General features: G+C 35.6%; 3 protein-coding genes and 1 pseudogene across 3 annotated transcripts in view; all 4 read right to left on the reverse strand.

Annotated features, from left to right (window-relative positions):
• LOC146475584 (uncharacterized) overlaps positions 1-13,374 on the reverse strand; it is an 873,425-nt gene that overhangs the window by 794,293 nt on the left and 65,758 nt on the right. The gene's annotated exons all lie outside the window — the stretch shown is intronic.
• The window catches only part of LOC146475606 (uncharacterized), a 78,455-nt gene that overhangs the window by 58,693 nt on the left and 6,388 nt on the right, over positions 1-13,374 (reverse strand). The window lies entirely within an intron of this gene.
• Positions 1,615-5,120, reverse strand: LOC146475609 (uncharacterized; annotated as a pseudogene).
• On the reverse strand, positions 4,992-7,565 carry LOC146475610 (uncharacterized). The gene is made up of 3 exons (XM_085116050.1): positions 7,481-7,565; positions 6,209-6,620; positions 4,992-5,543 (listed from the first exon to the last, which is right to left on the reverse strand). The coding sequence occupies exons 1-3, from the start codon at positions 7,563-7,565 to the stop codon at positions 5,201-5,203; spliced, it is 840 nt and encodes a 279-aa protein (XP_084972176.1). The 3' UTR covers positions 4,992-5,200.

The following is a 13,374-nucleotide window of genomic DNA, read 5'->3' on the forward strand; positions in this document are numbered from 1 at the left end:
ATGAATGAATGAATGAATGAATGAATGAATGAATGAATGAATGAATCCATCCTTACGTTTCTTACGGTCTTTCAGTATGGGGCCAAACTTCAAAATCAAATCTGGAGAAAATCTTAATCCTCCAAAAAAGAGCCTTACGTCTAATTTATTTCCGCAATAACAGAGAGCATGCCATCCCGTTATTCGTATGTTCTAATATCCTTCCAGTTGACATGCTTTATTTCAAATCTATAGCCAGTCTTATGCATGATATCAATAACCAAAGTGCTCCCCTGAACCTAATAAATCTTTTTGATCGAGTAGATTCTGTGCACTCGTATAGAACCAGGTCTGCATCCACGGGCAAATTTCATATAAAATGCTCAAAGCTGACACAACTGAGCCACTCATTTTCGAGATTAGGTTGTAAAATCTGGAATGAATTACCGGAATCTTTCCGTGCAAAAACTAAAGCCTGCTTTAAGAAATGCCTTCAGACCAGATTACTAAAACTTCTTGATCAAGAGGATATTTATGTTGACGTCAACACTCTGATTAAAAACTTCAAATATCAGTGGTATGATTAGCTAATATGAAACTTTCTTAATTTAATTTAGACAGTCATTATTTTTTACTGGTATATCTTTAAATTATATTCTGTAAATATATACTAATCAACTGCACTACCCGCCTAGATTAGCCTATGCTATTTGCGGGCTAGTGCATTCTTGCCTTACCTTCGTAAAAAATGTGCTTTAATAAATTGAATTGAATTGAATTGAATGAATGAATGAATGAATGAGTGAGTGAGTGAGTGAATGAATGAATGAATGAATGAATGAATGAATGAATGAATGAATGAATGAATGAATGAATGAATGAATGAATGAATGAATGAATGAATGAAATGAATGAATGAATGAATGAATGAATGAATGAATGAATGAATGAATGAATGAGTGAGTGAGTGAATGAATGAATGAATGAATGAATGAATGAGTGAGTGAGTGAGTGAGTGAATGAATGAATGAATGAATGAATGAATGAATGAATGAATGAATGAATGAATGAATGACATAACATTGTACTTTACGCAACCTATTTACTTCAATATGGGATTTGGTTCTTCTTTGTTGTAATCTTTTTAAAATTTGTATTTTCGTCCCAATAAAGTTGTTATAAATGAATGAATGAATGAATGAATGAATGAATGAATGAATGAATGAATGAATGAATGAATGAATGAATGAATGAATGAATGAATGAATGAATGAATGAATGAAATGAATGAATGAGTGAGTGAGTGAATGAATGAATGAATGAATGAATGAGTGAGTGAGTGAGTGAGTGAGTGAGTGAGTGAGTGAATGAATGAATGAATGAATGAGTGAGTGAGTGAGTGAGTGAGTGAGTGAGTGAGTGAGTGAGTGAATGAATGAATGAATGAATGAATGAATGAATGAATGAATGAATGAATGAATGAATGAATGAATGAATGACATAACATTGTACTTTACGCAACCTATTTACTTATATAGCTAACTGTTTTGCTTGGTAGTTACTAATGTTTTTAATTTTTTTTTCCTTTTTAGTCTGCTAAGTCAGGTTTTCCTCTGGCCCTCCAAGTCTTCTTAACTAAGACCAAGACCAAGGCCAAGGCGGAGGGGTAAAATCACGTGTTTCTCCAATAAATGCCAGGAGAAAGGGAAACTTGTTACCCGTAATACGCCTCAAAACAGCTAACTCTGTATAGAACAAATCAAACATCAACAGAATATTGCAGAATTTTATGAATCCAAAGGGCTATTTGTATGGCGCAGATCGGGGAGAGCTGGGTAGGGATTATCCCGCGGTGACCTTAAAACTGATCAACTTTTCTTTTTTTAATATTTGGCCAAACACCATGAGAATTATTTTCTTTTTTTAGAAATGTATCTGGAAACAGTTTGATAAGGTCTGTTAGTGATCTTTTTTTCCAATTATCGAGCTCTTAAGCCTGGTTTTCACGTACGACGCAAGCATAAGCACAAGAAACCTGCGTGTGAACCGGTGCGACGCAAGCTCAAGCGCCTTGTGCTTGCGCTTGTCTTATGCTTCCGTCGTCCCGGTTTACACGTACGACGCAACCAATCAATCAATTAATCAATAAATCTTTATTCAAACACTGTAAAATCCATCAGGAGTATAAGAATTAGAAATAACCTAACTATCCTAAACAAAATTCAATACCTAACTACAACTAATCTAACTAAAACCTGTTGTTCATGAATGCCGTGTATACTAGTACTCTAACATTAAAAATGATCATTAACTAATCTTTTGAATTGACTAAGAGATTTAGCTTCTCTCACATGACAGGGCAGGCTATTCCAGAGAACTGCTCCGCTATAAGTAAAGCTGTTTTTCATGAAATTAGTTCGCGGAAACGGGACAAATAGTTTGTTTTAAACAGAGTCCCTCAGGGAGTAACGCGTTTCATTTCGTTTAACAAATTTAGATGATAAAGATTCAGGAACAAGACCATTTAAAGACTTGTATACCATTATGGCTTTTCGGAATTTGAAATTGAGTGCTCAAGTCTTTCCAATCGAGTTGTCTAATTAAACGGTTAGCGTCAGCATCATAGCTAGAAAAGGTTAAAACGCGAGCGGCACGGTTTTGAAGCTTCTGTAGCCTGTCAAATAATGTTTTACCACAATTACCCCTGACAAGATTGCAGTAATGGAAATGAGATTGAATTAGTGCGTTGTATATATAATGAAGGGTAGGTGGAGGGACAAAAGGTCTAATTCTTTTTACTGCTCCTATTCCGGAAGCGACCTTTTTAAATAATTAATCAATGTGTGTTTGCCACCGTAGATTTTCATCAATAAATACCCCAAGCGATTTGACAGAGGAAACGTGTCCTATCGGAACATTATTAATCGAGAGCTCAAGTGGGTTCGACAAAGCACTCAATTTTTGTCTGGAGCCAATTAGCATGAATTCAGTTTTAGCAGTGTTCAAGGTAAGTTTATTGGAAATAAGCCATTTGTTTAGGTTATCTAAATCGTGATTCAGATTTAACTGTATTGAATTCACATCAACGCCAGCATAAGTGATGTGGGTGTCATCGGCATACAACCTAGGCTGGCACGAAGTTAGGCAGTTTGGCAAGTCATTAATATAAATAAGAAATAAAAGGGGGCAAAGGTGGTTCCTTGCGGTACCCCACATTTAAGTGAGCAGATTCTAGAAAGAGAACCATTAACAAGACATCGTTGTGTACGATTAGTTAAATATGACTTAAACCAATCAAGAGCTGTTCCTTGTATTCCATAAAGGTTCATTTTAGATAAAAGGATATCATGGTCAACGGTGTCGAATGCCTTTTTTAAATCGAGGAAAACCACAGCATTAACATTACCACGATCAATATTAAAGGCCCAATTATCCGTAGCTTCCAGAAGGGCAGTTACAGTTGAGTGTAACGAGCGAAAACCCGATTGATGATTAGAAATGATATCTTCATTGATCAAAAAGTTATACAACTGATCATAAACAGTCCTTTTAAACACTTTAGCTATAACGGAAATGACTGAAATAGGTCGATAATTATTCAGATCAGATGGCTCACCTTCCTTGAACAACGGAGTAACTCTAGCACATTTCCAATCATCAGGAAATATACCAGAGACTAAAGATTTATTAAAGAGAACACATAGTGAAACTGAAATAAGTTCAGCACATTCACGTACAATTTTAGCAGAAATATTATCAAGCCCTGTTGCTTTAGATCTACATAATTTGTTTAGATGTGAGAAAACAATACTGCATTTAGTCGAAGAGAAGCTGAATTTGTTGTTATTTACATTTATATAATTGATATAACTTGAATTGTTATTAGCAATTGGAGGTATTTCACTAGCAAGTCTGGGTCCAATTGTTGAAAAATGGTCATTAAAAGAATTAGAAAGCTCACTAGAATTAGAGATAATGGCATCATTCAATTTCAGTTCTTTCACGGTTGTATTATTCACACGACGGGATGCAAGCTCATTAAAGGTTTGCCACGTTTTTCGAGGATTACCCTTGGATTGAATAAAAGCATTAGAATAATAAGATGCTTTAGAAGTTTTGATGTCATTGTTTATTATATTTCGCAACTTTTTGTACTTTTCCCAATCGTGTGGATCATTCGATGTAATTGCTTTTCTTTTGGCAGCATCACGATCACGCATGCCTTTCTTTAATTCTGAATTTATCCAGGGTGCTTTATTTGTCCTAGTACGTCTAGTTCGGAGTGGCGCGTGAATATTAACAATATCCAAAAATTTCGTTTTCCAGTCAGTCCACAAAACATTTGGATCTTCAGAACCATTACAGGACCAGTCTTGTTGAGTGATATCGTTACGAAAACTCTCTCGATTAAAGTTTTGGAAATTTCTATAAGAAATGGTTGAATGCCCTTTTGAAGGAAAAGCGAGAGATAATTTCCTATAAACGTAAATAAGGCTACGATCGCTGATACCAATATGAGAGACTCCGGAACAGACTACCCTGTCAGTATAGTTTGTATAAATTAAATCAATTAATGTTGAAGAGGATTCAGTTATACGAGTAGGTTCAGTTATAAGCTGTTGAAGGCCAAATAAATCAGAAATTTCGCATAAGCATCGAGTATTTAAATCATATTGTGCAGAGGCTAGGTTACAGTTCAAATCACCTAGCAGATAATATTCTAGGCCGAGGGAATCTAATTTCTCAAGAAATGATTCGTAATATAAAAATAAATCAATTGATCATGAAGAGCAAGGAGGTTTGTACCAAGTGGCTATCAGAAATGGCCTGGAGTTTGGTTTCCGAATCTCTGTACATAAATTTACAAGATTGAGTACATTCAAGTCAGAGCGAACTCCAAAATTAATCGAGGTTTTTATATAAAAACCTACTCCTCCTCCTTGTCTGTTTCTATCACGACGAATAAATTCATAGCCTGGTATTTGGACTTCACAACTTTTGATAGAGTCGTCAAGTTTAGTTTCATTAATGGAGAGAATATCAATGGAGCGATCGGCAAGGAGAATTCTTAGTTCATCAATATGCTTTGTAAGACTATTAATGTTTAAACCGGCAATTTTAAAACCACGTCAAGAAGGAAGAAAACCAGAGAGATTAGTACTTTCAACTGAATCAATGTTTTGATTAGGAATACCTGATGATACGTCACTCCGTTGAGAAGCTAGCGTGGGCGTCTCCTGTTGCGAGCTGGAGAGGGAAGGTTTTCCAGATCCATCAGAAGCTTTACCAGTTGTTGGATAGCTGAGGACTGAAAACCCTTAAGATACTGATTATACTTGCCAGAACCAGATCTTAAAAACTTAATAAATTGCACGGCCAGCAATGACGAACCTTTGGCATTCAGATGAAGTCTACTACCATTTAAAGCTGAGGCGTCAATAACTGAATTATCAATATAAGTAATGTTATCATTTTCTGCTATGAGCTTGACCCTCTCATTAACTTCGATGCGTTTAGCATCGACGTTAGTATCTTCTCTGTAGACTATACCCGAGAGACCAATGCTTGAGTTAGGAAACTTGCTCTTCACCTTCAACACAAGGCTCTTAATATCGGCGACACATGAATCGACAGACTGATAAGAGATTGTTAGTGCCAGTATGGATTATGATGTGAGAAGGATCGGATGCAACGGCGATGTTGTCAACAGCTTCAGCTATTTCACCAGTGGTTTTCCCGGGATATGAGAATTTATGTACATGTCTTTGCGAAAGCTTTTTTGGATCAATGTGTTTTATCACTGAATCACCGATTAGCACTATGGGTCTTGTTTTTCCGACTTCACCGCTTTTGGAGTTATTTACACTAATTCAAGAGGTATTTACGTGCGCTCCAGACTGATGCAGTGGCCTCTCAGAAGATACTTGACTCGAAGGAGAAGGAACATGTAAGGCCTGAAAGCGGTTATGACTGGTTGGAATTGAGTCAAATGCCCGGTTCGCTTCAGATGAATCAACATGTGATTGTTGCTGTTGCTGTTGTTGCTGTTGTCGGCGTCTATCTTCGTTATTTGCAGTATGGTTGTCCTCATTTCTCACTTGAACTTGTACCTCACTTCTAAGGGGCTGAAATCTGTTCTAGGTTTCTATGTTGCAGCCGGGCAACGGCCGTTGGATATGCTTGTCATTCACACTTTTCCCAAGTGTGCCCACTTGAGACCAACAATCACATAATCATCTTTTGTTGGTGGCATTCGCCCTCGCTTCTTTCTTGCATAATGATCTTCATTGCCAGCTTAAGAGAATCATTTTCTTGTTGCAAGGACAAAACTTGGCTCTCATAGGAAGAACACTTTTCCTCCAACACCTCAATTTCATTATATTTTTTAGATAATGTCGATAGCACCTTCTCATACCTCTCTTTGTAATCGAGGAGCTCGGCGCTGAAAGTGGTTTCTTGTAATTGGCATTTTGTCGACAGAAGGCTTGTATTTGCTTCAACCTTTTTTTGAAGGATTAATAAATCCAGTTTTAAGCCCTCAATATCGGCACTGATATCAGAGTTCGATCGCTCTTGAATACTGTTCTCACATCCCGCGTTGGCGGTCGAAGCTAGTCGATTACTGCAGATGCCATTGCCTTCTTACAACGACGCAAGCATAAGCACAAGCACAAGAGAATGGAACTCGATTTCCATTCTCTTGTGCTTACAAGTGCCTGTGCTTGTGCTTGCGTCATATGTGTAAACCAGGACGACGGAAGCATAAGCACAAGCGCAAGTAAAGTAAACTGAAAAGACAGTGACAAGTTGTCAGCGTACATTCTGGTTACTCATGCTTTGCCATTTGCAAAATGGCGGCAGCAATTTTTTATGCTTCTGCGCTTGCGTATGTCACCTTATGCTTATGCTCATCGCACGTGTAAACATCCTTGTATTTATGCTGGTGCTAACCTTTTGCTTATGCTTGCGTTGTATGTGTAAACCAGGCTTAAACGCGCATAGACTATGTTCCTTATACCTTGCAAAATCGTAGAGGTTGGTTTTTAGAAAACCGTTAAGGCCAAAAATATAAAGGAGAAAGGACACTAAAAGACAGAAATGAAAGAGCGACGAAAAGTTCATCCCCGTTCAACTCAGTAACTTCAACCGATTAACAAAAAAGAAAAAGAAAATTCCGTGGTGGTCAGTTTGAAGGCGCACATCGTTCCTTTAAGTAAATATTTATTCTAGCAATATCATGATGTATATTACTTTTTAAAGCGGTATTAGGATAACAAGCATTTTTTTGTTCACGCTTTAACCTTTACATATTAAATAGATGCTCTTCTTCTTCTTGTCTTTTTCTTTTTGTTTTTTTTCATCGAAGCTAATGGAAGAAGCGATCAATGAAATTCTCATCTCACTGTGTTTGTCCTGGATTTTCGCTTTAACTTCGCAACAGAAGTGGCCAGATATTGTATGTTAATTTGCACAGAGCTTTTGTCGGCAATTGCTCAACTACTGTCAAAAAGAGAGTTGTATACCAGCGTTGCGCCATAAGCAGCAAATACCTTTGTTCGAGGATTTGTCAGTGTGTCAGGTTTCATTATGAGTTCTTAAATATGCCCTTAAGGAATTCCAAAAAAAGAGTGTCTCCGAAAATATCGAAGAAAACGTGCAAACTACAGCCCCGCAACTTGGTTAGAAAAGTGTTTGTTAACAAAGCAATTTAAAAGACGACAAGAGCACGCTAAATTGTTGATTTTAAGATTTTTCTTCAATGTATCTGTTTTTGTTTTTGGTTTCTTTGTTAGTGCTCTTGTTGTTGTTGTTTTATTTTTTTCTTCATTGATAAGTAGCATACAAAGACAATTTTATCATTCGGAAAACGCACCTTGTTTGGGCTAAGGAAATGAGCTATACGAATTGTCTGTATTATCTCTGAACTCGGAAATGTCGTTCAGCTGAGTTTTTAATTTTATTTTTATAATTTGAGAGCAAAATTTCATGCCAATAGTATTTCAGTTCCTAATCAGAACCTGGGCAGCTTTGCTTGAATTTACCTTTGAACTTACAACAGGTGGTTTTGTCCAGTTTGATTAATAAGCGTGATTTATAAAACCTTACCTTACTGGTTTTGCTTCGCCTCTATTCTTCGCAGTTAGGTTAGGTTATTTTGAATTCGTCTCCTCTGATAAAGACGTCCTTTGTTCATATTTGTTTTAATATTCAACTCCATCATTTTCTCGTTTGCTGAGTGTTCTTTCAGTAGAGATTGAAGTGTATTGACGATCTTTTTGTCCGTCTTTACTTCCATCAGTTTCGTGTACTCAACTTTTTATGCTCAGGAAAGGGTCAGCTATGGGCATTTAAATACCAGAAAATTTCCTTATGATCAAACCTGACCTCCCATAAAAGACAATCATTTATATACACCAGTCTTAGTTTTGAATGGAAACCGCATCGAAAAACATCCAGGGACACCCACCCAACGGCTAGTTTCGCTGAGTATTTTTTTGCAAAGATTTTTTCAAGCCTCTAAAATTAGGATATAATCGGGAAAAAATACTAGGGCTATGATTTAAGCAAAAAGTCACTTCAAATTTTTGCAACGCTGAAAAGTAAATCCATTTTGTTTTCAGGGGGGTCAAATACCGGGTTAAAAGTATTAAAAAAAAGGCACCTAACATTTCCGAAAGTTAACAGCAACTCTAAAACTTGATTTCGTCCCTAAAACTGTCGGCCATTTTATTAGATTTTTTTCTAAAGACTCCGAACAGATTAAACAAGCTCTGTGTTACCTTAATGGAATTGGCCTTTAGAAAACCCAGAAAACAACTTTTTAAAAATCTTGTTATAATGCTCTCGTTAGGTTACCCTGAACATCGAGTTGCAAACTTTCTGTCACACACTCACAACATGTGCGTATTTTGTACATTCATGATATAAGAAAATAAATTCAAATCGGTTCTTTAGGTTGTTCAATACCTGACCAACTCAGACTATAGAGCTCATTGCGCTCCTTTATTTTCTCTTCTGATCTTGAGTGCATTAGATATTTTTCAAGTAAATTCGTTTTCACGTCAGCAGTTATTGCCTCCGACGTTTCTCGATCTGTTTGTAGCTAGAAGTCAAAACTTAATTGTAATAATAATTATAGTTTTAAGCGAAATTACCTTTTTCACTTTCCCCTGTTACCTTGGTTACTTGTTTGCCAAGGATAACAAAAAGCGTATCGTAGTTATTATACTTGTCAATCTAAACATCTAACACCTCTATTAGATATTATAATGTCTACCGAGTGAGTTAGAAAATGGGTTAGTTTCTCAGAAAACAACAGATGTTTATTTGCAATAAGGAAATCTGGAATCCAAGATTGTGTCATATGTTTGATAATTATAAGTCCAATATAGAATGTGATTAAGAAAACTTGATCTCATATCCAGAAATATAAACGATAGTAAAACTAACAAGGCTGCGTTGAAGAAAATGGACGAACGCAACAGAATCCTTTGCAAAATGAGGACTTTTTCAGAGGTTGTGAGAATTATGAGTACATATCGAATGGTGAGAAAATCTTGAGCTTCTTTATTTTTATTTCATTCCATTTTCGAGTGCTAAACCTTACGCTGCAACTTTTGCCGAGCGATCTGTTTACCCTTAAGGTGATTCCCTTGAAATAAAAGAAATATTTGATTGCAATATTTCCCTTTAACAATGAGTCTATTTGATCACTTCTTGTCAGGTCGTGTGGAATCAGAGATTATATAGATAAAGCATAGTTGAGAAAAAAAATAACGCATGGAATGAATGAAGCATAAGCAGTAATTAAAGATAACTTTTTCGATAGGGAACTCCAATGTTAATCGGTATTGACCCCAAACTGACTATTTTAAGTCCCCAAATGGTGGGTAAGTTCGTTTTCCTGGGAATGACGCATTTTTCTGTCCTCAATCATTTTTCTAAAAAAACATAAGTAGTATAATGCCTAAGTTAATGTACCAAGGTAAAAAAAAAAAGATAGCTCTCTATTAAATGGGGTAACGTTTAATAAAAACATCATGTTTTCAGCGTGCGCGCGCCAAATGTGCGCGATGATGACTCATTATTTAATTCACAAGTTCATCGTGTGGCATCAAACAGCTAGCAATAATACTAGGCATCGCATGTGCGGTTCTGGTCCAGGTGTTCACACCATGTTTAATTCAATCCATTCGCGCCGATAACTTATCATACCATCTCCTTATCATTTTCATACATTCACCACCGTTTTATATATCAATTTCAGGTCATGCAGGGTGACCTTAAAAGATTTGGCACAAAAATGCTTGGAATTTTAAATGTCATACAAAAAAAAAATGGGACAAGAGTGGAAAGTAAGGGTGCTAGATTCTACGCAGCGCGTCTGGGTAAATGACTATTAGAAAAAAAAAAGGGACAAAACAAAAACAAGTCACACTTACAAATACCACATCTGTGATTGGTGTGAAAAGATATCTTGCGGTAGATGTTGAATTCGTATGTTGCTGAGGTCCCTGCAAACGAAATGAAAGTTATTTTATGGAAGAGAGAAAATCAGAAGGGTAAGAAAGGTCATGAATATTAATGATAATATATTTGACAATTATTCCACGAGCGCGCGTTGGATATGAGATGATAGCCAACAAGGCGCATAGCGCCCAGTTGGCTATAATCATCTCATATCCAACAAGCGCAAGTGGAATAATTGTGTTATTAGAAAAAAAAAAACGAAAAACAAAACAAAAACAAGAAATATTGCAAGATCTTACTGATTTCGCTGTGCAAAGACAACCAGAAGACAATTTAATTGTCACCATTTCTCGGCCATGGTAAAATGGATCATATACCATGGCCGCTAAGCCAATCAAATCCCTCAAATTTTATTATGCAATGATTCAGTTTTTAATAATACTAGTTAGTGTCGTTATTGCAATTTGAGGAATGGGATAAAGCACTTTTAAAAGAAACTTGGAAGAATTAGACGCAGCTAACAATAATTTCAACTTGACATTTTCGATCTGAGTAGTAAGATGTTGTTTTCATAAACTATACGTCTGGACTTTGGGACGCTAATTTTTTATTTTACTTATTCGTCTTGAACGCCTCTAAAGACCTTTGCTGACTGAGTGCAAACATTTAAAATTGGCTTGAAGTTACCCCTGGAGCGAGGAATACCCGCTATAGTAGTGCCAACATTGGTTCATCCGACTTGATAATAGGGTCACGAACGAGATTGCGTGCTGGTGTGTATACGTTGTTGTTTTTGTTGTTGTTGTTTGTTGGTCTGATTGTTTTGTTTAATTTTTTTTCTTTTGCTTTTTTAATCAACTTCAGATCACACCAGCTACAGTTCAAACGCAGCCCCAAAACCCTCCCGCCGAACCATTAAGCTATAGGTAATAAGGTGGGAAAATGGCTTTATGAGACATATTAGGCCCAAGTGGAAACGTATGTGCCTGAAAATGTTGTTAAAAGCGAGGAAAAGGCATTAGCACTGCCGGAAAAGCCAACAGAAGCTCGAAAACTTCCAAAATATTAGATATTTTAATGAGAGAAATTAAATTATAACATTGGAGGACTGTAACCACAAGAATTGGATTTTTCTGTTCATTTATTGTTGTGCAATCAGGTGAAACATTTAATTTGTGATCATTTTCAGTTTAGCTTTTGTAACTGATGCTAGTTTTTTTCCTTGTAACTTATGCTTACTTTTTTTTCTTGCAAGTTAGTTTCTCGGCGTCGCGTTACGTAATCTTTTGTTGTTAATTTGATAAGTGCATTGGGCCTTTCTTTTTTGGTTAATTTATTTTATAAAGGATTGTATTTCGCCTTTGTAGATCAGTTGTTGTGATCTCGGAGTTGCCATACAGATCTTGTAAGTAATTATATTTTTGCTTTTGAATTTTTTCTTGTTCTTTATTCGATTTGAGGTACATTCGGTTTTTCTTAAGTTTTTTAAGTTCGCGTTTATTTATTCTGTATTTTCTTTCCGTTAATGTTTGTTTCTAGTGAATCGTAAAGTTAAGTCAATGACAAATTTGAAGCTGTAATTGGAGTAATAATTACTAGGACTTTTTTCAACAGCTTTAACAATTCCAGAAATGGCTTGAATCCAGGGGTCATGCCATAAGGACGTAAATTTCGATCATCGGGAGATGGTCTGTTTGCGATTACATTGGCGGACGTTTCGACAACTTAAGCAAAAGTCGTTATTAGGTTCAAGTAAGTTATGGAGGTTCAGTAGATAGTATTAGTGGCTTTAGTCATTGACCTGATTGAAGGCGATATGTTATTTGTCGTTTGTTAGTTAAAACGTGATGTTATTGTTATTGTTATTGGCTGCAAAGACTTCAATGGAAATGATTGCTGCCTTGCCATTCGTCTATTATAAGTGAAAAGTACGTTGGTCTATTATCAGTAAAATTAGTCAGTTTGTATGTAATATAGTTTGATGGGTATTTTTTATTAGGTGAAAATCTATAAACGAATAAGAATGCTATTGTAACTTAAAGAGATGTGGATTTTTTCCCTTTTTTTTCAAAAAAAAATTGTGTTTAAAAAGTCTCTTTTTTCAATCGAAAAGAACTGTAAAAAGGTTTTAATAGCTCTTTTCTATACTTTTAACCTGTAAATAACGATTTACTTGGAATTTTTTAATAAAGAGATTATCATTTTTATATTATTATTATTTTTATTATTATTATTATTGTTATTAATGTTGTGGTTATTTTTATAAGTAGAATGATTATTATTATTTTTATGTGGGCTGTAATGCCTGTTACGTCGCCGAAACCACCCAGTATTTTTTCCACAAAAGATCGTGAGCACTTAGCTACTGATGAGGCTTCTCTGGTATTCAAACACTTAAAAGATTTTAAACAATGCCATATAGTTTACGTTCGCCTGGTTGTTTCAATATTCTCTATCATGCTCCACCAATTATAAAATAAAGATCAAAAAAAGTTGTCATTGTTATGTTAAATAAAATTGACACTAAACTGTCTGAGATCTTACCAGTTTAAATACGATAAAATTAATTACAGTAAACATTGACGCCTTAAACTACTGCTTAAATCAAAGGTTAAAAATCGAAGCTTTCGCCGATCAACGGCATCACCAGGGATTTAAAAAATATTCGGTTTACAGATTATACAAAAATTAATATGAAGTAAAATGTGTGGAAGTGTAGTAATGGGGCAAAGTATGTAAAACGTATGAGAAGTATAAATAAAAATATGAAAAAATAAAGTACGAATAAAATGATCTAATGACCGAGTATCACATAGCATTGTACTTCATGCAACCTATTTACTTTTATAGCTAACTGTTTTGCTTGGTAGTTACTACATGATTTTCCTTTTTTTTTTCCTCTTTAGTCTGCTAACGAGCCTGTCT

Source organism: Pavona decussata, unplaced genomic scaffold (genome assembly GCF_977016875.1).
Source record: "Pavona decussata unplaced genomic scaffold, jaPavDecu1.1 SCAFFOLD_84, whole genome shotgun sequence".
NCBI lineage: Eukaryota > Metazoa > Cnidaria > Anthozoa > Scleractinia > Agariciidae > Pavona > Pavona decussata.

Coding starts and splice junctions, on each gene's coding strand:
- LOC146475610 (XM_085116050.1), bottom strand. CDS start 7,565: ATGAAACCTGACACACTGACAAATCCTCGAACAAAGGTATTTGCTGCT. Junction 6,621..7,480: donor ATACAACTCTCTTTTTGACA/GTAGTTGAGCAA, acceptor CGTCGTTGTAAG/AAGGCAATGGCATCTGCAGT. Junction 5,544..6,208: donor CACCAACAAAAGATGATTAT/GTGATTGTTGGT, acceptor TCCTAACTCAAG/CATTGGTCTCTCGGGTATAG.